This window comes from Rhinatrema bivittatum, chromosome 9, assembly GCF_901001135.1.
Source record: "Rhinatrema bivittatum chromosome 9, aRhiBiv1.1, whole genome shotgun sequence".
In the NCBI taxonomy this organism is placed as follows: Eukaryota; Metazoa; Chordata; class Amphibia; order Gymnophiona; family Rhinatrematidae; genus Rhinatrema; species Rhinatrema bivittatum.
In genome coordinates, this window is record NC_042623.1 from 33,542,944 (window position 1) to 33,569,479 (window position 26,536).

Here is a 26,536-nt window from a genome sequence, read left to right on the forward strand (position 1 = left end):
GTCCTTTCGTGGATTACAAACTGGCTAAAAGACAGGAAACAGAGTAGGATTAAATGGACAATTTTCTCAGTGGAAGGGAGTGGGCAGTGGAGTGCCTCCGGGATCTGTATTAGGACCCTTACTTTTCAATATATTTATAAATGATCTGGAAAGAAATACGAGTGAGGTAATCAGATTTGCAGATGATACAAAATTATTCAGAGTAGCTAAATCACAAGCAGATTGTGATAAATTGCAGGAAGACCTTGTGAGACTGGAAAATTGAGCATCAAAATGGCAGATGAAATTTAATGTGGATAAGTGCAAGGTGATGTATATAGGGAAAAATAACCCATGCTACAGTTACACAATGTTAGGTTCCATATTAAGTGCTACCACCCAAGAAAGAGATCTAGGCGTCATAGTGGATAACACATTGAAATCGTCAGTTCAGTGTGCTGCGGCAGTCAAAAAAGCAAACAATGTTGGGAATTATTAGGAAGGGAATGGTGAATAAAACGGAAAATGTCATAATGCCTCTGTATCGCTCCATGGTGAGACCCCCACCTTGAATACTGTGTACAATTCTGGTCGCCGCATCTCAAAAAAGATATAATTGCGATGGAGAAGGTACAGAGAAGGGCGACCAAAATGATAAGGCGAATGGAACAGCTCCCCTATGAGAAAAGACTAAAGAGGTCAGGACTTTTCAGCTTGGAGAAGAGACGGTTGAGGGGGGATATGATAGAGGTGTTTAAAATCATGAGAGGTCTAGAATATGTAGATGTGAATCGGTTATTTAGTCTTTCAGATAATAGAAAGACTAGGGGGCACTCCATGAAGTTAGCATGTGGCACATTTAAAACTAATCGGAGAAAGTTCTTCACTCAACGCACAATTAAACTCTGGAATTTGTTGCCAGAGGACGTGGTTAGTTCAGTTAGTATAGCTGTGTTTAAAAAAGGATTGGATAAGTTCTTGGAGGAGAAGTCCATTACCTGCTATTAGTTGACTTAGAAAATAGCCACTGCTATTACTAGCAATGGTAACATGGAATAGACTTAGTTTTTGGATACTTGCCAGGTTCTTATGGCCTGGATTGGAAACAGGATGCTGGGCTTGATGGACCCTTGGTCTGACCCAGTATGGCACATTTTTATGTTGTAAACCATTGTGATCTTCATTTGGAACAATGGTATATAAAATGGCTAAATAAATGAACATATGCACCCGTTTTCCTGATGTCTCAAAACTTACAACATTCCATTCTAAAGAAAGTTACATGCGCAAGTTGAAAAATGACATGGACAGACAATGGGGACAGAGGATGTTACTCACCATAAAATAACACATTCAAAGAACTCAACAGAACCACAGTACTGGAGAAAAAGAATGGATTTCTTAGTAGTGGCCCTGGCAGAGAGGAGAGAAGTCTTCTACAAACAGATCCATGACACAGCAGAGGGAGCTTCTTCCATAACACCACCGGATCCGTGACACTGCAAGGAGGAAGGAAGCCAAGGGGGCTTCCAGAGTACGGTCCCATCGGGAGAAAGCGGGGAAGCTTCCATAAGGATGCCACCATTCCCATGGCGCTGCAAAGAGAGAAGGGAACTTCGCCAGCAATGACACCAGAGCTAAGACAAATGCAGGGAAGAGGAGCGAAGGGCTTCCATCATCAACCATGGACAAAAATTCCAAAGAACAGAAGGAATGAATGATGAGAGATTAGGTATTACCAGAAACAGGGCTTTTTTCTGTTGCAGCACCAAAACTTTGGCATTCCTTACCAGACTCCCTCCGTAACATCTCAGCTGCAAAGGACTTTGAAAAAAGCCCTGAAGACTATATCATTTAAAAGGGCGTTAGTCTGAAGGCTCCTTTTAGAGGGTTCAAGAGCCGTCACATGGCTGAAATACTTCTCACGCTCTTCTGAGCACGGTTACAGATGGAAGCTCCCTGTTTATGCTTATACTATGTATTCTGTTTTTATGTAAAGCGCATCGTGCTTTTAGTAGGAAAGAGCAGTATACAAGCCTTTCAAATAAATACATACTATAAATAAAACTTGCCAGCACACGTGGGGAAAGAAGCAAAAGAATTTGCCAAGACAGCAAACAAGGAAAACCAAGTGACAAACAAGGTGGGAAATACAAAGTTAGTTAAATAACCTGTATGCAGTTATTTGGATTTAGTACCTGCTTTTGAATAAAATTCACCCAAGGCGGGGTACAACATATGAGAATGGCAGCATACAGATATCAATAGCAGCTTAAGAATATCAAGGTGCACAATAAGGCCTAAACTTAATACAAATCAAAAAGGACGACTAAGCTTGAACATCTCAGCAAAATACTAGCAACTTAAAATAAATGAAAATCTCAGCAAAACAAGAAGTTCAAGGCGCTCAGAATGGAGTCAGGCAGTTTACTGCAGTAGTGGGAGATTCAGCTGCTTCCCAGAGTGCAGGCAGTTACAGATTTGGCATTAAAGGCCTGACAGAAGAGCCAAGCGCCAACAGGCTTCCTGGAGTGGGAGTAGACGGGCATTTAGATGCAGATCAAAACCTGACGCACAAATGGAGAGAGAGGGGTGAATTTCAACCTAAAGACGAGAGATGAATAATTGCAAAACTGGAGAAACAAACAAGTGCAGATTAGCATTCAAATTTATGGCTGCTTAGACAAGGCTTCTCGGAGAGGGTCACAGACAGGTCTTGTTTTCAGGATATCCACACTGAATGTTCATTAAATGTATTTGCATATTTACGAACAAGGGTAATTTAGTTACCCTGAGAACCCCACAACCTTTGCGACTCAAGGACTAGTGCCGAAAACACCTGATCGAGACCATGATGATAAACAGTGATCAAAAAACCTCCACTCAAAATAGGTGCCCAAATTTACATAAATAACCAAAATATACACCTATAGAAAAAAAACATTTTTTACAATACTCTCAGAACTGGATCTGAATAATCAAACAAGTAAAAAATGTTTTTTAAATTTTTTTAAATGGAGAAAGGTGGTTTAATATTTTAAGCTGCTAATAATCCCATCCATGTTACCTCAGCTGGATGGCACCATCTTTTTAATATTCAACATTCTTAAAAGTATTGTTTATAAATTTTAATTTTTGGTTTTGTTTTTTTTTTTTACTATTTCCAGAAAAATATATATTAACTATTAAATTCTTCAATTGCTTAATTCTCCAAGAATAATTTTTGTTAATCCCACCACATCAGGGCTGTCTTTCACCCAATCAAAATGCCAGAATCACAACTTATCAATAATCTTCATTGGTTTTTAAATTTGAAAAACTGTCAAAATAGACTTCTCAGCTTAATGTCCCATCCCAACATGGCTGTGTTTCGAAGTGTGACCTTCCTCGGAGGAACCAATTTCCTCTCTCTTTCATGAAAAACAACTGACTCTCACGTCTTGTTCAGCGGGGTAGCATCCAAATAAGAGAAAAACGCTGATTTTTATTCAAGTTTCCTTCTAACCAAGTGACCCGAATCCAACCAATAGAAACATATTAATAAGAAAGCAAAGTCATGACAATGATATCCAATCCAGCTCTTCATTCATTCCCAATAGGGTCACTGTCCTCAACAAATATCCAGTAATTGTTCGCGGTAATTTAACCATACTCTATCGCCTCCACAGATGGTGTTCTGTACTTGCTCAATTCATGTCCATCACAGCTGTTCAAAATGTTTGTTCTCAGTGCAATGCGCCACCATTGGGGCACTACGTGTCCCTGTGTTCAGTCTCGATTGATGCTCTGTCAAGTCGCACTTTCACTGGTCGACTTGTCCTTTCCATGTATAATTAGGGCAAGGGCAAATGATTATATATACCACATTGATGATATACAGTCGGGCGTGATGTTCTCTTAACTTGATATCCTTTAACTGGGTCTTACCAAACATCACCTTCAACAGTACTGTCACCAAAGCTGCACTTATTACATCCCTGCTACACAGGCAATGTGGCATCTGAAAAATATAAAATGTATTACACGGTCCCGTTTGTTAGGACCTCTTGATAGTACCATTAGGGGAGGTTCTTTAAAAATGTCATGCAACGCCAAAACATTCCAGGGCATTCTAACTGTGGAAAAACGGAGAAAAGTGATAGCGTAGGCAAGGCACAGGAGAGGAATCCCCTGCTGTTCACTGGGCCAAGCGTTGTATCTTGCAAAAGGGATTCGAGTCTTGTTAGAAGAACAATGCAAGTTTTGAAATGATGAAAAAAAAAAAAATCAGTTACCCACAGCAAGTGGGAAGGAGGCTATTGCAGCTTTAACAGGTGGCAGAATGAAATGCCCCTAGCAATGAGGCTCTTTTGTCCATTTTCTTCTCTCCTCTCTGGGTAGTGTCTCCAGATGAGTTTGTTTTGTGCATACACCATCACAGGAATGAACTTCCCTCTGAAGCCAGGGCATGTTGGATATGACTGCAATTTTTCAAAATATATATATATATTTTTTTTTTAATACTTGCATTGTGTGAATGAAAGCAATTTCTGAAGCTCAAAAGTTGGAACATATACAAGCAAAATATCAAGGTGTTCTTGAAAGTTTGCTTGTATGGGGTTTTCTTTTTTGTTTGTACTCAAACTGTTAGTACCTAAGACAACCAGCACTATTTGTGCATCTTTCTGCCACATTTTCTTGGTCTCCGATTGCATCTCTTGGTATTTAATGATCTTCTGTTTCCCTATATATAGTACAGAACAGACACTTGGTAATGATAGCTCCATTAGCAAAGCTGTTCTTGTATTTTTCGTTATTCTGGTTTTCTGCTGCCTCATTGTGCCTTTCTGTATACAAACTTTCTGCCATCAGCGCATCACACCTAGGCACAAGATGGGAGATCTCTAGTTCGGCATTACAAAATTTAGATTTATATAGCACTTTAAATCCAAGCAAGATCTCGGTATGCTTTAGAAACAGATTAATGCAGTTGCTTCTGGAGAAGGTGATCTGGAAGCAGATTTCTGGCATTCAGATGGTATTTAAATTACGCATGAGGAAAGGGAAGGGAAGAAGAAAAAGAAACTAATGAAGAAAAGACCATATGGTCTATCTAGTCTGCCCATCCAAACAATGTCATCATACATTACTCACATACAGAAGGGGTAAATTAATTACACTGAAAATCTTTTTGCCCAGGGTCACCGAGCTGGGGATTATGAGGCACAGGATGATAAAGTGATTTGACAGACACGTCTGTGTTGTTCCTGTGAAATGGGAAAATGTATGATGCTGCAGGAAGAAAGGAAAGAGACTGGAAATGGGGCCAATCTGCTCAGCTATTAGTGGTTAGCTAGCTCAGTGATCATTCCCTCTGATGCCATGTGATATCAACCAGAATACTGCTTCCCTATATTCCAGAGAGTGGAGATCATCATCGGTCAGCTTAAGATTTCAACACCTACATACCCTGCATTTTCCTGCTCTAGTACAGCCCTGGTCAGACATCTGACTAAAGGAAGAACAAAATTCCCTCCATGCATAAGGAGGCCTTTATTACTACTTGACCAACAGGGTATCTGGAGCCCAGGTCAGCACAAGGGGATAGCCTCATTGCTGCCAGTGAGAGACGCAGGATAATACATCTGGTAGTAACCCCTGGAGGGGATAAAAGAGAATGCCTCTGTATATCTATCTGGTGAACCACCTAAAAAAAGGTCTGCCATGCTCCATGAGAATAGGAGAATTCACCACTTCTACTAGGAAACCTAAAATAAACAGTACTACATCTCTGACCTCTTTTCAAGAAACAGACGGAGCCCAAAACCCTGCGACTGACCAAACAAGCCTAATACCACTGCCCCAGAGGCCTAGACTGAAGGGACAGGGACATAGGACTCCAAGTGTTTCCATGAAGGAGCACACCCAGAACACAGCAGCCCACAAGGAGGGGACTGCCCCAGCCATTATCCTGGAATACTTTCTCAAGTAATAGCTGCCTGAACAGATTGCTTGTAGCCTCTATAATATCCCCCAACCAGAACTGGTCGTGGTTAGTGGGGGGAGGAGGAGGAGCTTCTGATAAGCCTTCCTAGCTGGCCCTTGAACTTTGGTCCCTAAACCTCCAGGACCACTCCACAAGACCGTTCTCTTAGAGAGGATACAACTGTACAACAAAGCCAAGACTGCAATGGCCTACACTCTGTGGGCAAGCTACCAAGAGGCAGGACAGTAACTCTGTGGCCCCATCTTAAACTAGCCCTGATCTGGTCAGATGGGGGAGGTCTGGCCAAAAGGAGCTCCTAGCATCACTTACCTCTGCCGAGAGAATTCACATAGGAAGATTCAAGACCTCCCCAATGCTAATCCTGCCAAAATGGGTGCAATGAGCAGGCCCTGTTCCAGTACACCTCAGCACTGCCTTCCCCAACAGGGTTCAAGGCTTGAGCTAGGGAATCTACCCAGTATTGCTTTTGGTGGTGTGCCAGTCTTCCAAGAATTGCACCCTCCTGCCTGGTACCTGCTTGTTTATAAGGCAGAACGCACCGGCTGACATGCTAAGCCACTATGACTGACCTGTGATGCGTATTCTCCCTTTTTTTTTTTTTACGTTCCCCCCCCCCCATGGAGAAACCAGAAGCCAGCCGATGAAGGGAGAGGGGAGGGTGATCATATCCAATCCCATGACCAAATTCAAATCCAGCAGAGCACCATAAGAGACCAGGAGGCAGTCCCAGGAAGAGGCTGTGCTGCAAGTCTTTTTTTTTTTTTATATCTTTCTTCTTTTTGGCATCCCACTCTACCAGAGAAATCAACCTGAAAATTGTTGCCCTAGGAACCCTGCCAATGGCTCCTGCTTCCGGACTCGCCAAGGGAACAAAGTCACTGGGGACTACCCAGTGCTTGGCCCATTGATGCAGGAACTCAGACCCCCCAAATGAGTAGATTTTCAAGGAGAAAGTAAGAATCAGTCCAACAGGACCATCACCCGAAGCACCCCTAGGACTTAGCCTATGCTCCACTGGGAACCTGAGCCTAAAGCCTTCCTAGAGCAGCCTATGCCTAGCTGTGGCACCAGTCCACACATCTGCACCATCTGCTGGAGACAGAGAAATACTGAAGAACCAAAGGCAGCTCCAAACCTTTATAGACAGAGTGAAAGTCAGCTTTGACCTTTTTTTCTCTATCTCCATCTATGGGCAGGCAGAACATAACCCACTTGTCTGGACTGGTCTGGCAAGCATGATAAGGAATAAGCATTACCATCTGGAACAAACATTAAGAAATGTAAAAATCACACATTTTTGGTAAGAACCACAGATATCCCAAAACAACATACCACATCAACCCTTCCAGGTCAATAGTTCTCAGCTACAATGCTCAGCCTCCCCCCTACCTCTTTACAAACACAGACATACACACCAGGTCTTGTTTCATAACACGCACAATGAATATTCATTAAATCCGTAAACATTTTCTCTATAAAAAGGGTTACTTTACATATATACACACCAAACAGCAAGAAAAAGATTCCCACACACAAAAGGATGCCTAGATCACATAATTTCCTTCTCCCACAAGATGAAAAAGCTGCTTCAGATCAAATAATACACAAGCTTTACACAGGATTAAAGACTCTCCTACAGAAAAAGGAATAACTAGACCAAATAATACATATATCTTACGCAAGCACAAATACACCTTCTCTAGATCAAACAATACACACACTCCACACGGGAACAGTGACACATCCTTGCAAAAAAGTCAGCTAGTGTGACATCCCCAGAGGAGGGCCAATGTAAAACTGAGCATTAAGACTGTGCGCACAGATTCTTAATGCATATGCTAAAAATGTTTTAACTCCTGATGTATTAAGCTAATGTCGTGAATTTAAAAATATGCACAAAACAGTGCATAAAGAAAATGCGTAATACATATAAAAGCATGTTTCTGTGCATAAAATCCCGACTACAGGCCCCAGTACCAGAAGGCCAGCTTCCGCACATAGATTAACATTAGTCCTGGAAACTTTACTCCACCGTGGACTCAGGAGTTAAGTTTCCAGCACTAACAAAACACGAGTTAAGACAGTGCACTTCTCTACATTGAGAGGGGGTAATAACAACTAATCTATTTAGACAAACCACTTTGGCAGAAACCTCTATGTATACTATATATTTATTTCCTATAAGTTTTACCGTAAGTATCGCTGTTTAGAAATTGAGATCAGACTTGCTCCATGGCATTAAACTTGTATAATCAGTCACCTGTTTTGTTTTTTTTATTGTTATAATACACTTAAAAGTTCATATATATATCTTCAAAAATACTTATACAATGTTATTTCTATCCCGTTGCCAACACAGGTCCCATGTTTTGAACTTGTCTGCTTCAGGAGAACACCAAACTTTCAGAACAATTGTTCCGCACCAGCACTTGATCATGGCCTCCCTGCCATTTCTGTATAAAGCAATACATCTGGTAAGGCTTCTTATAGTAGGTAGATAATGCGTAGCGTGAATAGCAGCTAATGTCATCATTAACATGAGATTTGCATGAGGACTAACCAGTATGCACACTGTCAGGCTTATATTTTTTGTATACAAAACATCTTACTGCATCAATAGTAAAGTTTGCGCACGATTGCAGGTTAAAACTGTGCACACTTTATTATTTCAGCCCCAGACAGAGCTGCTCCAAATCAAGCCCAGACAGTTCATACTAGTACAATACAAATCCAAGAGCAGACATGAAAATACAAGCATAATTTCAGAGCTCTCCTGATAATCCCACCCACATAGCCACAAGCTCCTTGCTTCATATCTCAAGTGCTCCCAATTTACTTATCAGGGCTGAATTTTAATATACCTGTTATTGATTATCCTTCATGCCTTCTCTTACCAGCTACTTCACCATCCCTGATACAGGGCTTCTGTGCTTGAAAAGATAGTCTCAGTTTCAGCCTATGACAAAAACCATTAGCTACTAGTTGTCCTTTCACTCTACCCCTGACAGCTCAAACCTACAACAAGCAGTTCCTGTCACCTACATCTCAAGACTGGGTACAGGAAGGAGGGAGGTGTTCTACCTCAGCCGAAACCCTAGGCTAAAACAGAATATGCTGAACATGATATGAAAGCTGCCCAGGAGTTTATAGGAATATTAGAGAGCTTCAGTAACTGGAGAAACAAGAGAAAGATCAAAAGGACTTCAAAATGCACTAACACCAAGCAATGGTCCTCTGATCAGTATCCTCTGCTAACAGGCAACTGAACACTTACTAGATGATAACTTCTTTATTCACACAAAATCTTTTACCCTTCTCTTCATTCAACAGAAACTAACGCTAATGGAAAAATGACTGTGACATTTCTAATTAACAGCTCTGGTGTGCCTTTCTACCCACTCAGTCTGTAGGGCAGGGAGCTCCATCCATCTCACCCATCATGCCACAATGACTTATGTCAATCAACTGCTGCAGCACTACATAAAAAACAAAGTTAAAAACATTTGAGAATCCATTTAATGCTAATGTGCTAGATATACATTTGCTAAAATGTTTTCTTATAACAGAAACTATGATGAATATTAAAGGAATCCACCTAGTCCTTTTCTAATATCACAATTTATAGGCACTGGATTCCAGTTTGGCTAGTAACACCCATGCTTCTTCTTCAGTATCCCACTAGTCCCTGCAAGATTCATGTGCCAGGACCCTGAAATACAGACCCACCCAGCTTCATTCGGAAGGCAACAAAATCCCATGGGCTGGCAGCTGAAACAGCCTTTAGAGAGATCCTTTCACATGATGAATAATTTGTAGCCTGTTCTCATAGAATAAGGGCAATGAAAAGCAGCAGTAACAAATTATACAGCAATGGATGTTCAAAAAGAAAACATTTTGCTTTAACTCCTGGTATCACTTTCAGCTAAATCAGCATCATCCAGTTCTAAACCCCTCATCTCTAGCAAAGCATGAAGTATACTATACCTCTGCATTGTTGTAAGACACTGCCCCCCCCCCCATTCTAAACCAGCCAAAAACCAGTCAAATCAGATCTTCATATTCACCCCAAAAGCGAGTACATCACCAAACAATGATAGATTATAGCAGTAATACAAGGCTATATTCCTAATTTCACCAGAAGCTGCTTTCGTTTCCATACCATGGTCCTCTACCCCCTTTCTACAGCATTCTATACACTCCCACTCATTCTCAGGGCCTGCATATGATCCTCTTCTCTCTAGATCCCATGGTTTCCCTTACCCATATCCCCAGCTCTCAGAATTTATTTTCATTACATTCTCACCATTCACTCTTTCTTGTACAATTTACAATGCCCTCTGAAGAAGGAACCCAAGTGTTTCCAAAAGCTCATATACTTTATTTCTGGAATACTTATGTTGGTCCAATAAAGATATAATAACTTGCTAAGAATCCAGTTTCTTCTATGACCAATACAGCTACAGGAATTCTGAATTATAAAAAAAATTAACAAAGTAGTGTTTATAAACCAGCAACCCTACTGCACTTCATTCACTTTAAAGACTTAATTTACTGAGGCTTTTTTCCTATTGTGTCTAAGGGGGGAGGGGGACCCTAAATTATGTCCTAAATCTAAACTCCCTTCTTCTTCAGGTAGTATATACTGATCTCTGCCTCCCTCCCATGCGTGTCCATCACATCTCTACTTTCCGATTCCCACCCTTGCTCTGACTTCCCAGAATTAGAAACCTCTTTTGCCTTGCCTCGTGGCTCCCAAACTCCCAGCCCTCCTACCTCCACCAGCTCTCCTTAATCTGCAACACCTTCTGATAGCACTGCAACCTGGTCCTTGCTGCTTACATCCCCTCCCTGTAACATATCCTGTTCTTTGACCAATTTAGCCTTGCCCCAAACTCCCCTCATTGTCACTGTACTGACAACTGGCCCCCTTCCTGTCAGCTAATATCCTGATAACCGGCCGCCAGCCTCCTCTCCCTGTCACATATTTCTACCAAACGTGATATACCTGCTCCCTCCCTCTACCGCTCCACTCCCAGACTATTGCTACTGTCAACAGCTCTGACCCCCCACGTCACGCCTCCGTCAGCCCCGGCGTTTCCCCTACCTCTTCTCCCACCCCGGCTGCCTCCAGACTCACCCCTGCGCTGCAGGTCGTACCCCACCAGTACGAAATAATCCGCCAGGCGTGTCATTGCGCGGCTAGTACCGCGACCGGGTGGGCCTCTGCCCCGTCCACCCTGCGTCTCCCGTCCCGGAGCCGCCGCTCTCAAGCTCCGGCCGCGGCCTGCCTCGCGCTGTTCTCAGCGGGCTCCCGGCACCGCCCCGCAGCCGCCATCTTTCCGAGCCGCTACCGCCCACCGCGCAGGCGCACTCCCCAGGGCGGAGCTTGAACGAGCGCGCGCAGCGTATTGGGAGGAAGAAGGGAGGCGACGTCAGTAGTAGGCGGGTCAACGGGCTCTAGAGGATGAACGCAACCGGAAAAGTTTGTGTTCTCTTCAAAGGCTTTCAGACTGGAGCGCCTTGCCGGTTGGCAGTTTCAGTGGCATGATGGGACTTGTAGTAAATTCTACATCAATTCATAACACTTTATCGGCTCTGTACTGAAGATGGCCATGTGGCACCGAGAGCGGCCTCAGAATAACCAGATTCAGGCTGGACTCTGACAGAAATCCTTGCATAACACTTTATCGGCTCGCATCAGTTACTGTTTTTTGTCTTGGGGGGGAGGAGGGGGGCGACTAGTTCGCCTTCCTCCCGGATTTGTTCTTTTTCGGGCTGAAATATGAATACTTTATCGGCACCAGCATTGGTGGTATAGTGGTGAGCATGGCTGCCTTCTAAGCAGTTGACCTGGGTTCAATTTCCAGCCAATGCAATGCTCTCTTTAGACCTGAAAACACTTTATTGGCAAAATGCCTTGTATTGCCGAAGTAATTACATTAAGTAATAAAGGAAAAAAGTACAAAATAGAGATAACCAACGGTTATGGACGATTTACAACGATATGATTACTTTGGTAATGTATACATAAAAATGGTCATGCCAATAAAGTGTCTTGAACTTAAATCTACAGGATCTTGATGATGTCTTGTTTTGTTTCTGTTCATATTACATTTCTGGCCTGGTGGCAGGATGCAACATATTTTATTTATTTATTAAATAAATAACATATTTTGCTACTATTGCTTCTTTTCTTTCTCTGAGGATTATATAGAAATGTTCCTGCTCCTTTTTTGGTGGGAAATCTTTTATTTTTTTCAGTCAGCTTTGGAAAACTTGCATATCTTATATGTTTGCATTTTGTACAGTACAGGAGGAAATGCAATTCTGTTTCTATTTATCCATGTGAAGGAGTGTACAGGAAACTCCATAAACCATCTTAAGGGACCTGCAACAGCTAGCTAGCCTGGTCCTCCTTAAGGATTGGCACCACAAGGGATTCTGGGTGAAGGGAGGCGCCCCTCACCATACTATAAGGAGTCATGGACCAGAAGGCTTAGAGGGGTCTTGGGGAATAGGCAGGAGTATAAGAGTATGTTGACATTTTCTTTGTTTAATTGTGGTTGTATCAGAGCTGCAAGGTTGAGCTGCATTTACTTTCTGTTTTGGTTTTGCACTGTAAATAAAACTGCACAGAAGGAAACAGAGTCTGCCTCCTTATTCTTTCTGACTGTTTCCCAGCCGCTATCACCAAGTTACCACACATGGTGGCAGAAGTTGGATCTCTAGTCTAAGCAGGAAGCACAGGCAAAAGGCCAGAGCTGCAGCAGATGAAAAAACACCCTGCAGAATTTTTTTTTCCCTGGGGCCAACTTGTTCTACTCACCTGACTGAAATTACAACAGGCCAAGGAGACTAGCCCTGCTTGGCAGTCAAGGTTCAAGTAGTGAGTACGTGCAGAACAATCCAGCAGGTTTTTTGTTATTTTTTCCCCTTCTCCTTTCTCCAGAGAAACATAGTTTGGAGGCAGCTCAGAAAGCAAGAGAGATGGAACAAGTGATACAGGTTCTTGCTACAGGGCAGCAGCAATTGCAGAGCACCCTACAAATTCAAACTGACCAACAGCAGGTGCTGCAAGAAGAAATTATGCAGCAAATTAGTGCTAATTTAGGTAGCACAGACCGCTATGACCAGACCACCACTCTTGTTTCTAGTCGAGCTTAAAATGACCCCAGGAGAAGACCCTGGTTATTTCTTGAAGAACTTAGAATGGCCTGCTCTCTTGGCAGGATAACCAGAACATAGATGGACTGTCTTATCTGGGGAACCTCCTTACAGGGAGCAGTCAATCTACCCTCCAAACAGCCAGCCCAGAAGGAAGGGCTACCTGTGCTGAAATCAAAATAGCCATCTTAAAAAGGGGCATGACTTATCCTGGAAACCTACAGACAGCAGTTTTGGCAAGGAGTTCTTCAACCAGAGGAAAACCCATAGAACCTTTTCCGTGAACTTAAGGTTGAGGCTTGGAAGTGGCTGTGCCCAGAAGAGAAGACTGGGTGGAGGTAGCCAACACAGTTTTGCTAGAACAGTTCCTAGATGGCCTAGAGTGCCCTATATGGCAGTGGGTGTGTAGACATGCGAACCTTACACTAGAGATGATGTTGGAAATGGAGGAAGCCTATTACCAAGCTCAATCCAGCCCTGAATCATCATATGTTCAGGAGAGACCTCCCGACCCGGGTTGAGAACACTGAGCAGAGACCCCAAGAGCAGGTGAAGCCAGACAGACTGGACTTTACCCTTCAACTACATGGTACTTCCCCTTCAAAACTACTTCCCCTTCAGAAACATGGTGGTGAGACCACCATGTTTTAGCTGCAAAGAGAGAGGCCATTTTGCACGAGACTGCCCTTGCAGGGAAGATGAACCACTGGATGTTATTTATTTATTTATTAATTTAATAGAATTTATATACCACAAATTAAACATGTTTAAACAAAGTTTTAAACACATGTTTAAACATGTTTTAAACAAAGTTTAAAAACATGGCTATTTAAGCAAGCATACCACAAAGGGAATGAAGAGTAGAATCCAGGGAATTGTATGATGCAGTCGAAAGAACTCCCACACACATCAGCTTACTCGAATGGTGTATGTGTGTATATTTTTATTTTACTTTACCTCTATTAGATTGCAACAACAGAGGACCAGACTTAAGTGTTAATTTATCTTACAGCTGATATACTTAAAGTAGACATGACTTATCAACCACTGAATACTATTTAATATGAAACTATGTTACAGTATTTGATGGCACCTGTTTAATATAACTCAACTCATTTAAGTTTTAAATTATGTGCCTTATTGTGAACCGTTGTGATGGCAACTAGCTTAACGACGGTATAGAAAAGATTTTAAATAAATAAACAAACAAACAAACAAACAGGATCTGTCTGGCTAAGCGGTTTACAAAATATAAAACATACATAATAAAAATACAGAAATTAAAACAGGTATAAGAAGTGTGAAAACACTCGTTCAAAGAAAGTTAGTAAAATGGGTCCAGATTGACTATGACAAAAGTAGTGACCCTGGCATGCATCCACAGGGACCAACGGCAGTATCCAACAAGCCAGGTACAACTGAAGAGCCCAGTCAGCCAAGATAAAATAGAGATGGAGTTCTTCCTTGGCTACCCTATCCTGTGGGGATAGGACAGGACTGTCCAAACTTTGAGAGCCTGTGGAACCAACTCATAACGAGTTTGTCCAGCTACAATAATGACAACGTGGAGTTTCCAGAATTCTTTCCCTTAGAAGACCCAGACCTGTATCATAAAGACTATTAAGTCCTGAAGATGTTACAATCCACAGCTAAGTAAGTTTGGCGGTGGTCGTTTAAAGATAAGGAAGCCGTGCATGGCTCAGTATAAGCACAAAAAGTTTATTGAAGTGGCACATTAATTCATAAATTTCTAAGCATTTGGTACAAAGTTGAAATTTGAAAATACAAATAGGAGGAGGGTTGGCGTGTTTATGATTATAAAAAAGAGCGGCATAACATGGATGGTGATTGCCATAAGAGCATATGAAGCCACCATCTTTCATCCTAAAAAAAATTTCATTTTGAAGTATATAACTTGCAAATTTACACACTAAGGGGTAGATTTTAAAAGAAGCGCGATCAGCCTACTTTTGCTTGCGCATCAGACTCAAGCAAAAGTACGCTGGATTTTAGTAGATACGCGCGGAGCCGCGCGTATCCACTAAAATCCTGGATCGGCGCGCGCAAGGCTATCGATTTTGTATAGCCTGCGCGCGCCGAGCCGCGCTGCCTCCCCCCGTTCCCTCCAAGGCCGCTCCGAAATCGGAGCGGCCTTGGAGGGAACTTTCCTTTGCCCTCCCCTCACCTTCCCCTCCCTTCCCCTACCTAACCCCCCCCCCCGGCCCTGTCTACACCCCCCCCCTTACCTTTGTCGGGGGATTTACGCCTCCCGGAGGGAGACGTAAATCCCCGCGCGCCAGCGGGCCTGCTGCGCGCCGGGCCGCGACCTGGGGGCGGGTACGGAGGGCGCGGCCACGCCCCCGGGCCGTAGCCACGCCCTGTACCCGCCCCCAAAACGCTGCCGACACGCCCCCGGAACGCCGCGACGACCGGGCCCGCCCCCCGACACGCCCCCGACACGCCCCCCTCCGAGAACCCCGGGACTTACGCGAGTCCCGGGGCTCTGCGCGCGCTGGGAGGCCTATGTAAAATAGGCTTCCCGGTGCGCAGGGCCCTGCTCGCCTAAATCCGCCCGGTTTTGGGCGGATTTAGGCGAGCAGGGCTCTGAAAATCTACCCCTAAGTGCCTCTTGCAGTGAAATTTAATAAACATAGATGTTGGGTTTTATAGTATATAAAGTTGATGATTTCATAATTGGACCCATATTAATATATCTCATACATATTCATTGTGGATATCCAGGCTTGTTTGTGGCTGTTGAGGACCGAAGCTGGCAATTCTTGGTCATTGGGTACTTTGTACCTATAGTAGTTTTCAAAGAGAATGTACGCACACATTTTTACTTTGAAAATGTAGGTATTTGCACCTAGGTAGATATTTTTTAAATTGCCCCCCTCCCCTCCCTGTATGTATAGTTGATCAATTTGGGAGGAAATTCCTCTTTAGAATGTGAAATATTAGAGTTAAGTTTGGTTGTGCACTTTTTGTATTGTTTGCTTGCACTGTGTGTTCCTCAGTCTATTATTATATTTGTTTTTACTTACTAGAAAAAAAAACATTCAATAAGCATAAAGTTACCCTCCATTGCATCACCTACAAATTTAGATTATAAACCCACTAAGGATAGGGAAATACTTCCAGTACCTGAATGTAATCCACTTTGAAGTGCTGAAAGGCAGAATAGATATAAGAATCTTGCTTGGTCTGCCTTTGATACAGCTGATCACTCTCTCCTGCCTGAGCACATCTCCTCTCTGGGTATAACAGGATAAGCCCTTGACTGTGTCATACCTTATCTGGCCAATTGCTCTTTTTCTGCTTCAGTAAATAATGCTGTCTGATTCCTTTTCTGGAGGTTGGAGTCCCTCCATTTTTTTTTTATGTCTACCTAACCAGGCTTGCTCCTCTCATTTCCTCTTGTTTTAATAATGTGCCTTACCCAAGGTCACAAGGAGTGGCAGTGGGAATTGAACCATGGCTTTTTTTTGTTCACAGCTTGCTGCAGTAACCAGTGATTAGGCTATTTCTCCACCCCCAATTAGAAAGGTAGAAGAGAAACTGATTTTTTTCTTTTTTCTTTTTTTTTTATTTCTTTTCTGAGACTATGAAAATGGGGCCAAGTGCTAAGCCGTGATGATCTCTAAGTGCATGCAGGCTCCACTGGATTCAGAGAGACCTTTCTAGCCCAAGAATAAACTCTTGGCCAGTACACCCCTTGTGCATGCTTTTGGCACAGTGATGAATCAGGGAAACCCAGCAACAACTGCCAAGCCTGATTCTGTCATCCATTAACATTCAAATGGTGAAAAAAATCTCTTTACATTGTTCTCCTAAAATGGAGTCTTCAGAAACTGTTGACTGGGATAAAATCTTTTCTGGGAACTGCAATGAATTCCTAGCATTCTAAGATTCCCCTTGGAGAGATTTGTTCATCCTAACAATATATAAATATTTTTTGGGGGCGGGGGGGGAGGTTGACCAGAATGGCCTCCCTCACCAGCTATGTGATCAGGAGAGCTCTGCAGCCTCCAGCTCTTTAGGGACATTTCAACACCACTTCCTTTTTCTTGTTTAACTACTGTCTGCGGCATGCTAGACTTCACAGTAGTTGTGCGTATTACAGTGGCAGAACTACAAATCCCAGAATGCTTAGTGTGAACATGTTAAGTAAACAGGTCTGATGCTACATGTCACTAATGGCATCCATTAATAGGAAAAGGTAGCAGAAACAATGATTTAGTCATGTCTTTTATAGGATGTCCTACAACAGTTAAAAGCACTTATAAATAACTTCTGGAAGAGTAGCCTAGTGGTTAGAGAAATGAACTGAGCCCCAGGCAAGTGACTGATGCTCCCGGTGGCCTCGGGGAAGTAATGTCACCCTCCGTTGCCTCATGTAATAAATGTAAAATGTAAACCCACTGGGGAAGAGATCTACCAGCTTGGATTTGGAAAAGTGAGAAATGAAATCCAAATCCCACCCTGAGAGTATTGGGTCAAAGCAAAGTGCACCATAGACAACAACACAGTAAAATGGAGGGAGTTAAGCCATCAAGGTAATCCACTGCAAACAGGTGGGTTTTAAGTTGTTGTTTTTTTCCTAGAAGATTGCCAGGATGGTAGCCTTCTGGCCATCAGGCATCAGTTTATTTCATGAGGAGGATGCTAGAAGAGAAGTGCAGAACAGGAAGCAGCCTGTTGAGTGTGTGGGTTAGTAAGGAGAGAATGAGATTCAAAACAGAGGGAGCTGGTGGGCACATATTGGCAGCAGCAGGGCCAGATTAAGACACGCTGACGCCTTCAACTGTTACTATGTCAAATTTAAGAGGCCTCGTGGTGATACAAAAAAAAAATCACAATTTAAGATGCAGATTATGAGGCTCAGTTTAGCCTCATAATCTGAGGCTCTGAACTGTAATTTAGTTAGCTCACCCCTAAATCCGGAACTGACTGACAGATTAAGGCAGAGAGAATTTAAGGGGCTATTCCATGGATGCATCTGAAAATGAAGAAAAGGAGTTTGCGCATGGTGCAATAGCTGACCAGAAGCCAGCACAGAAAACCGAGACATGCCCTGGCAATGGTGAGAAAGGTGAGAGGATTTTTGGGTGCAGCAACTCTGAAGAAGCTGCAGGCAACACAGCGCAGAATCAGGCAGATGTTGCAGAAAACGTGCACAAGTACACATCCAGCATCAAATGTAAGCAAGGACTCGATTTTAACAAAGGAAGGACAGAAAACAATTCTGAAATGCAGGCAGCAAGTAAAAGTGCAGAATTTAGTAGCACACTAAGAGGCCAATAGTACTAAACTGCATTGTGCTTTGCAAAAGCATTAACACATAAAAAAAAATAAAAAAAACCATGGAATAAAGCATGCCAATTTGTTTTCAAAATTTTCCATGCAGTATTTACCACTTATTTACAACTCAATCTATGCAAAATAGGTAATGAGCTGCATCATTATGCAAGGAGCTCATGACCTATATATTCAAATAGCTAAATTTCGCACGAAAAAATGAGCAAACCACATTTTAATGCAAAACTGACAAAGCTTGCTATTTCACATGAAATTTACCACAAAAATTGCCACAAATTGCATTTCAATAATATTTAAATGAGCCTGTATAGCAATAGAAAATGTGCACAGTAGCAACTCGTTCCTGTAAATGCCCTTATGAGTTAAGTACATCAATCCCTAACACCAGGGGTCCCCAAACGTTTTAAATGAAAGGTCACCTGCAAGATTTAAAATCATCAAAAGGGCTAGGGAGGGCAAGGGGTTGTCCCTTGGACTCTGGCCATTTTTCAGTGATTTGAAATGTTGCAGAAGAGGTTCCGCAGAGATATAGCAGATAGGATATAAATATTCCGAGGATGTGGACAACTTACCACTGCCTCCCTGCCCCCGCCCCCCCCCCCCCCCCCTTTTCATCATCTGTATCTCTCCCATAGGGATGGGAGACAGAGTGAAAAGAAAATTGGTTCTTACCTGATAATTTTCGTTCCTGTAGTATCACGGATCAGTCCAGACTCCTGGGTTTTGCCCCCCCTCTAGCAAATGGAGACAGAAGTTTATCAACAAAACTCCGCCTTACATAGGATGCTACTACCTACAGTCTGGCAGTATTACTTAATGTCAAAGCAGAATGGATCCAAAACAACGCAAACTAACTATGTACAGTAACCTAACAACCTTAAACTGGCTCATGAACCCCCACATGAGTACAGAACCCATGCTAGATGGAAAAACTCGAATGAACTGTCGAGACAAGAAAGAAAAAACAGTGTGGACTCTCCATTACCTTCAAGTGTCAAATGGGTGGGACTCTGGACTGATCTGTGGTACTACAGGAACGAAAATTATCAGGTAAGAACCATTTTTCTTTTCCCTGTACGTACCCGGATCAGTCCAGACTCCTGGGATGTACCAGAGCTTTACTTACTTGGGATGGGATTCGGAGAAGCCTGCTCTGAGCACACCTTCTCCAAAACCAGCTATCTCGGACATCTAGACGATAATGCCTGGCAAAAGTATGTAATGACTTCCAAGTAGCCGCTCTGTAAATTTCCTCAGGTGAAATCAGTTGACATTCCGCCAGGAGGCAGCTTGGGCACGAGTCAAATGAGCTCGAAAACCCTTGGGCAAAGACCGACCGCTCAATAGATAGTAGAGATGTGAATCGTGTCCTCGATCGTCTTAACGATCGATTTCGGCTGGGAGGGGGAGGGAATCGTATTGTTGCCGTTTGGGGGGGTAAAATATCGTGAAAAATCGAAAAAACGTAAAATCGCAAAACCGGCACATTAAAACCCCCTAAAACCCACCCCCGACCCTTTAAATTAAATCCCTCCCCAAATGACTTAAATAACCTTCGGGTCCAGTGGCGGTCCGGAACGGCAGCGGTCCGGAACGGGCTCCTGCTACTGAATCTTGTTGTCTTCAGCCGGCGCCATTTTCCAAAATGGCGCCGAAAAATGGCGGCGGCCATAGACGAACACGATTGGACGGCAGGAGGTCCTTCCGGACCCCCGCTGGACTTTTGGCAAGTCTTGTGGGGGTCAGGAGGCCCCCCCCAAGCTGGCCAAAAGTTCCTGGAGGTCCAGCGGGGGTCAGGGAGCGATTTCCCGCCGCGAATCGTTTTCGTACGGAAAATGGCGCCGGCAGGAGATCGACTGCAGGAGGTCGTTCAGCGAGGGTTCCGGCGCCTCGCTGAACGACCTCCTGCAGTCGATCTCCTGCCGGCGCCATTTTCCGTACGAAAACGATTCGCGGCGGGAAATCGCTCCCTGACCCCGCTGGACCTCCAGGAACTTTTGGTCAGCTTGGGGGGGGGCCTCCTGACCCCCACAAGACTTGCCAAAAGTCCAGCGGGGGTCCGGAAGGACCTCCTGCCGTCCAATCGTGTTCGTCTATGGCCGCCGCCATTTTTCGGCGCCATTTTGGAAAATGGCGCCGGCTGAAGACAACAAGATTCAGTAGCAGGAGCCCGTTCCGGACCGCTGCCGTTCCGGACCGCCGCTGGACCCGCAGGTTATTTAAGTCATTTGGGGGGGGGTTCGGGAGGGTGGGGGATTTAATTTAAAGGGTCGGGGGTGGGTTTTAGGGGGTTTTAGTGTGCCGGCTCACGATTCTAACGATTTATAACGATAAATCGTTAGAATCTCTATTGTATTGTGTTCCATAACGGTTTAAGACGATATTAAAATTATCGGACGATAATTTTAATCGTCCTAAAACGATTCACATCCCTAATAGATAGACCGAATTTATGGCCTTCTTTAGCCACCGAGCAATGGTAATCTTAGATGCCATGTTGCCCCTTCTCGGTCCATTCCAGAGCACAAAGAGGTGATCCGAAACTTGAAAACCATTGGTAATCTCCAGGAAGCATATCAAAGCCCTACGAACATCCAACTTCTGTAAATCCATAGACAAGGGATCCCCCCTATCCAAGTCTGAAAAGGAAGGCAGCTCCACTGACTGATTTAGATGAAAGGAGGACACCACCTTAGGAAGAAAAGAAGGCACTGTACGCAGAGAAACACCAGAGTTCGAAATTCTCAAAAAGGGCTCTCTACATGACAAGGCTTGAATCTCCAACAGCCGGCGCGCAGAGGCAATCGCTACCAGGAACACCACTTTCAAAGTGAGGTCCTTCAAGGTCGCTCTACGGAAAAGGTTCAAAAGGAGCCGCACACAAGGCTTTAAGAACTAAATTTAGATTCCAAGATGGACACGGCTGCCTCACCAGAGGACGCAAATGCTTTGCCCCTCGCAGAAAACGAGTGACATCAGGATGTGCCGCTAAACCCACTCCTTGAATATTACCTCGAAAAGAGCCAAGGGCGGCCACCTGCACCCGCAAAGAACTATACGACAAGCCATTTGCCAGACCAGCCTGAAGGAAACTCAAAATGTCTGGTATCCCCACCCGAGTAGGTAGGATACCCCGGTCAAGCACCATGTCTCAAAGACCTTCCACACTCGTACATAAGATAAAGACATAGAAGTCTTTGGTGAGCGCAATAACGTAGTCACAACGGCATCCGAGTACTCTCTGGACTTCAGTCGCTTCCTCTCAAAAGTCATGCCGCTAGACAAAAGCACTCGACCTGGTCTAAACAAACTGGACCCTGGTGAAGCAGATTCGGCCAGTCTTGAAACCGTAAGGGCCGTCTATGGTCAGATTGATCAGATCCGCAAACCAAGGGCGTCTCAGCCACTCTGGAACTATCAGAATTACCTCCGACAGATGTAATTCTAGTTGGTGAAGGATCCGGCCTTTGAGAGGCCAAGGTGGAAACACATACAGAAGAACATCGGTTGGCCAGGGAAGAACCAGAGCGTCCACGCCCTCCGCTCCTGTGTCTCGCCGATGAGCGAAGAAGCGAGGAGCCTTAGAATTCTTGAACGTTGCCATCAGATCCATATGTGGCGTGCCCCACCGAGTGCAGAGAATCTGAAAAGCTTCCTCCGAGAGCTCCTATTCTCCGGGATTTAGAGAATGTCGACTGAGAAAATCTGCGTGGTCGTTTTCCACTCCGGCTGGCGTTCTTTGACGCACTATGAATTAGCAAATTCACTGCACCATCGTGTACAGCCACGCAGTTGAGAGGACTGAGAGGAACCGATATAAAAATCACTGGATACAAATTGGTGCTATACATCAAGCAAAGTCGGACCAAATGGGAACAGGCCCGAAATCGATGGGGGCAGCTCCCCGAACGCTCCTGTCACGGATTGCACCCTCACCACGACCCTCCGCGGGGTCGTGGAAGCTCCCTCTCCCCCGGAAAGGCAATTCGAGCAGAGCCCATCCTGCGACAAGTGCGCTCGCCCGGCGCCACATGCCCGACACGCAGTCCGATGCAGCATGAGGAAAAAACAAAAAAACAATTTCTAAATTTTTTACCCTCTGAAATGCGGCGAAACGGCGTAACCCCCCCCCCCCCCCCCCCCCCCCGTGATCGGAAGCCGCAAAGAAAAAAATGAAAGTCTGATCTTTTTTTTAAACCAAATACTTGCTGCTAGCCTCCAGGTCCTGGCCCTACTGGGGGGAGTGATTCGGGCTCCCCGGTATCACCCCCAGTAGTGGATGAGCTGGAAAGAACAAAGGGCTTCCACCCAGTACCTCAGCTGCCTCAGGACCTCACAACCCCCTGGGAGGTGGGAGACTCCGACCTGCAGGCAGTCACTGCGGTCCCAGTCTATTACTGCTACTATTCCCTTTTTTTTTTTTTAATTAACACTGTCACTAAAGCCCAAACTTATCTTAGGCCTCAGCACAGACTGTAGGTTTTGCACCCCTTCCATCTGCTGGAGACAGAAGAATACTGCCAGACTGTAGGTGGCACCAGCCTAGATAAGGTGGAGTTTTGTTGATAAACCTCTGTCTCCATCTGCTAGAGGGGGAGCAAAACCCAGGAGTCTGGACTGATCTGGGTACGTACAGGGAATGGCAGGGAGTTGCGTTTGTGGCACACTCTCTCCCATGCACACTGCTTATACACACTCTTGCTTTCTTCTTCATTCCCCTTTCTAACCCCTCTCACTTGTTTTCCTTCCTATCACCCCCTCTCCATTCCTCTCACATACATGCACACAAAACACTCGACTAAGGACAGGAGAGTCAAAGCACACACGATGGAGACATTTAAATATCTGAAAGACATTAATGCTCAAGAAGAAAACCCTTTCCAAAGGAAAAGAAGTTGCAGAATTAGGGGTCATGATGTGGACTTCCAAGGTGGCAGGCTCAGAAGAAACAGCAGAAAATATTTGTTCATGGACAGGGTGCTGGATGCATGGAATGCTGTTCCTGAGGAAATTATTGAAATAAAAATGGTAACGGACTCCAGAAAAAGCATGGGATAAACACAAAGGATCCCTGTTAAGACGATGGAAAGGAAGTTCTGGATAATCCACATGGAGTGGCGGGAACAGCCCAAAAGCAACAATGCTTTGTGCTTCTAATGCTTGGCCGAACGTCGTAGCCACACTTCGGTCAGTCCTCTCTTACCCCAGGGATACCGACACTGCTGCTCACTCCCTTAGGCATGCACACGCGCGCACAAGCCACCTATGAAGGCCTCCCGGCGGGAACTTGTCAGTGACGCCCTATGATGATGTCAGCCCTCTGCGGGCTATTTAAACTCCCACAGAGCAGCAAGAAGGTGCCTCAGCCACTGGTCCTCCTGCGTTTCTACGGATGTTCGTTGCTTCATCAGGATCCTGCCTTGTTCCATCTCCTGCCTTGTCTTGCTCCTCCACTTTGTCTCCCATTCCTTCCCTGTCTCCTTCTGACTGACCTCTTGTTACTGGCTTGGATTGTCTGCCTAGATACCAACCTAGCCTGATTGCCACCTGCCTTGACTCTCTGCCTGACTACCAAGCTTGCTGCACCACTGCCAGTCCGATCCTTGGACCGCTCTACCAGCTGTGGACATCCTGCTGGCCTTCAAACCCAAAGGCTTAACCTGCGGAGGAAGAGGTTGGTATAGGTGAAGCCTCCTTCTTCGTCCCAGCCAGTGGCCTGTTTGCCTGCTGCCAGTGTGGACCCAGTCCGTGCCTCACAAGCTAGATAGAAACCACTCCATCGCAGCCCAGGGACTCACACTGCCAGTGTTGACAGTGCTTCCTAGAAAGCATTTGGATAATCTGCACATAGTAGCAGTTACAATCCTAAACAGCAGTGGTATAATTTAATTGGGCCTCCAGGAAGACCGGAGGACTTTTATGGAAGGACCATGGTTAAATCCAAACTTCAATGAGCATGGGAAGATGCAATTTTAACATGGAAGGGGCCTACTAGCAGTGATGGTGAGGTCATTATTATTATTATTAGGCCATCGCTGTTCGAGATTTGAGGTGTGCGTGAGAGGATATGGAGTGGGAGGAAGAGGATGGAGAAGTCATTTAAAAAGATGTGGGGAGATGGAGCTGGTGTTTGGGCTTGCATGTGGTAACCCAAGTGCATGAAAATCAAATTGCAGACTAGATGGGCCATTTTGGTCTTTGTCTGCCGTTATTAATTACGTTACTATGTAATGCTGACCTTTGTAGTTCCTGGAGAGTTCGGTTTCAGATGTTAACTTATAGATTGATTGTTCTATTTCATTGTTTTCTACTTCCTGTCTCTGTTGTTTCTTTAACCTTGCATGTTGCTTGCTGGCTAATACAACATGGCACCTGTTCACTAGCAGCTTTCTGTTGTCTTTATTTCTACATATGAAATACATTTTTCAAACAAAATACAGGGTGGAAGGTAATCAAGAGGGAGGCATAAATTAACTATACATAAAGGGGGGAGGGACTCTGCATTTGTTCAGATTTTCAGCTTGATTACTGAGCAGCAGCTCTGCAGGGACTGGTGTGCTGGAACAAGTTGCCAATTTCATGCCATTTGGATGATATCAGAAGCCTTACTTGCAAGTGAAAACTTTGCATACGTTCTTGATGTGCCCAATGTGTGCAGGGCACAAATCCAGGTGCTGCTCAGTAATGATTTTCTGCCAGGTCACTGACCTGGAACTTGTAAGGTGGAGGCTACTGCTAGCCCCAACTTGGCATCTGTTTTCAAAAAAATTATTATGGAATGTGCTCAAATTAAAATTAATGTATAGAAAGTGAAAAAATAAAAATTAACTCTGGTAATGGCATTTACCCCATATAAAAATGTAAAATGTCTTTCTGCATTTCCTCACAACCCATGGTGTTTTAACATCTTTGAATGTCTACAGATATGATCACCTCACTCGCTCCCTTTTCCAGATCAGTTATGAATATGTTAAACAGCACTCTACCATTTATCTTCCTCCATTGAGAAAACTGACCATTTATCTGTAGACATTCAAAGTTGTTAAAACACCATGGGTTGTGAGGAAATGCAGAAAGACATTTTACATTTTTACATGGGGTAAATGCCATTACCAGAGTTAATTTTTATTTTTTCACTTTCTACACATTAATTTTAATTTGAGCACATTCCATAGTCATTTTTTGAAAACAGATGCCAAGTTGGGGCTACAAGTTCCAGGTCAGTGACCTGGCAGAAAATCATTACTGAGCACCTGGATTTGTGCCCTGCACACATTGGGCACATCAAGAACGTATGCAAAGTTTCCTGTCTTTTAACCAGTTACCAATCCATAACAAGACACTGCCCCATCCCATGATTTTTTAATGTTCTGAGGAGTCTCTTATGAGGGATTTTGTCAAAAGCCTTCTGAAAATCCATATATTTTATAATCAATCAGCTAACTCTTATCCAAATATTTAACAAAAAATTCGAATAGATTAGTAAGGTAAGACTTCCCTTTGCTAAATCCAGGTTTGTCTATTCATATGACCAGTAATTTTGTTTTTAAAAGTAGCAAAAGTAGCTTCTATTATTTGTAGTTTCCAGGCTCAGCCCTAGAGTCCTTTTCAAAACTTGGCATTACATAGGCTATCCTTCTCCAGTCCTCAGGTACTGTGCAGGATTTTAATGATATGTTGCAGAATATTAGTAACAGGTTTGCAGTTTCATGCTTGAGTTCTTTCAGTCCTTTGAGGTGAATACCATCATGCCCTGGTGATTTGTTACTCATTAGTTTGTCAATTTGCTCTATGACATCTTTCAGGTTCACATTTATTTATTTATTTACTTGTCGAGTTTTATATACCGTTGTTCAGTTTCGCCATCACAACAGTTTACAAAGTTTCAATGTTTAACAGAGTTTCAAAAGATTAACGTGATTGTTAATATAACATATTTGTGGGCATTCTAAACGTAAATCGTATTTCAAGCTATGTGATTTCAGTTATATATTTATTTATTTATTTCATTTATTTAGTTTTTTTGCTCTGTTTTATAAATGTAACAAAATGCGATTAATCAAGAAAATTAAAAAACAAACATATTTC

At 43.8% G+C, this 26,536-nt stretch overlaps 1 protein-coding gene, 1 long non-coding RNA gene and 1 other non-coding gene across 3 annotated transcripts in view; 2 read left to right on the plus strand and 1 right to left on the minus strand.

The window, feature by feature from the left end:
* SBF1 (SET binding factor 1) overlaps positions 1-11,377 on the minus strand; it is a 342,170-nt gene extending 330,793 nt beyond the window's left edge. Inside the window, exon 1 of the mRNA XM_029615648.1 lies at positions 11,103-11,377. Coding sequence (XP_029471508.1) covers positions 11,103-11,157 — 55 coding nt within the window. The 5' untranslated portion in view covers positions 11,158-11,377. The remainder of the gene's footprint in view (positions 1-11,102) is intronic.
* LOC115098757 overlaps positions 1-14,726 on the plus strand; it is a 30,183-nt gene extending 15,457 nt beyond the window's left edge. Inside the window, exons 2-3 of the long non-coding RNA XR_003858605.1 lie at positions 8,325-8,439; positions 14,514-14,726. This is a non-coding gene — a long non-coding RNA (uncharacterized LOC115098757). The remainder of the gene's footprint in view (positions 1-8,324; positions 8,440-14,513) is intronic.
* On the plus strand, positions 11,769-11,840 carry TRNAR-UCU. Its single transcript has one exon. It is a non-coding gene; the product is annotated as a tRNA-Arg (tRNA).
* Positions 14,727-26,536: the final 11,810 nt, after the last annotated feature.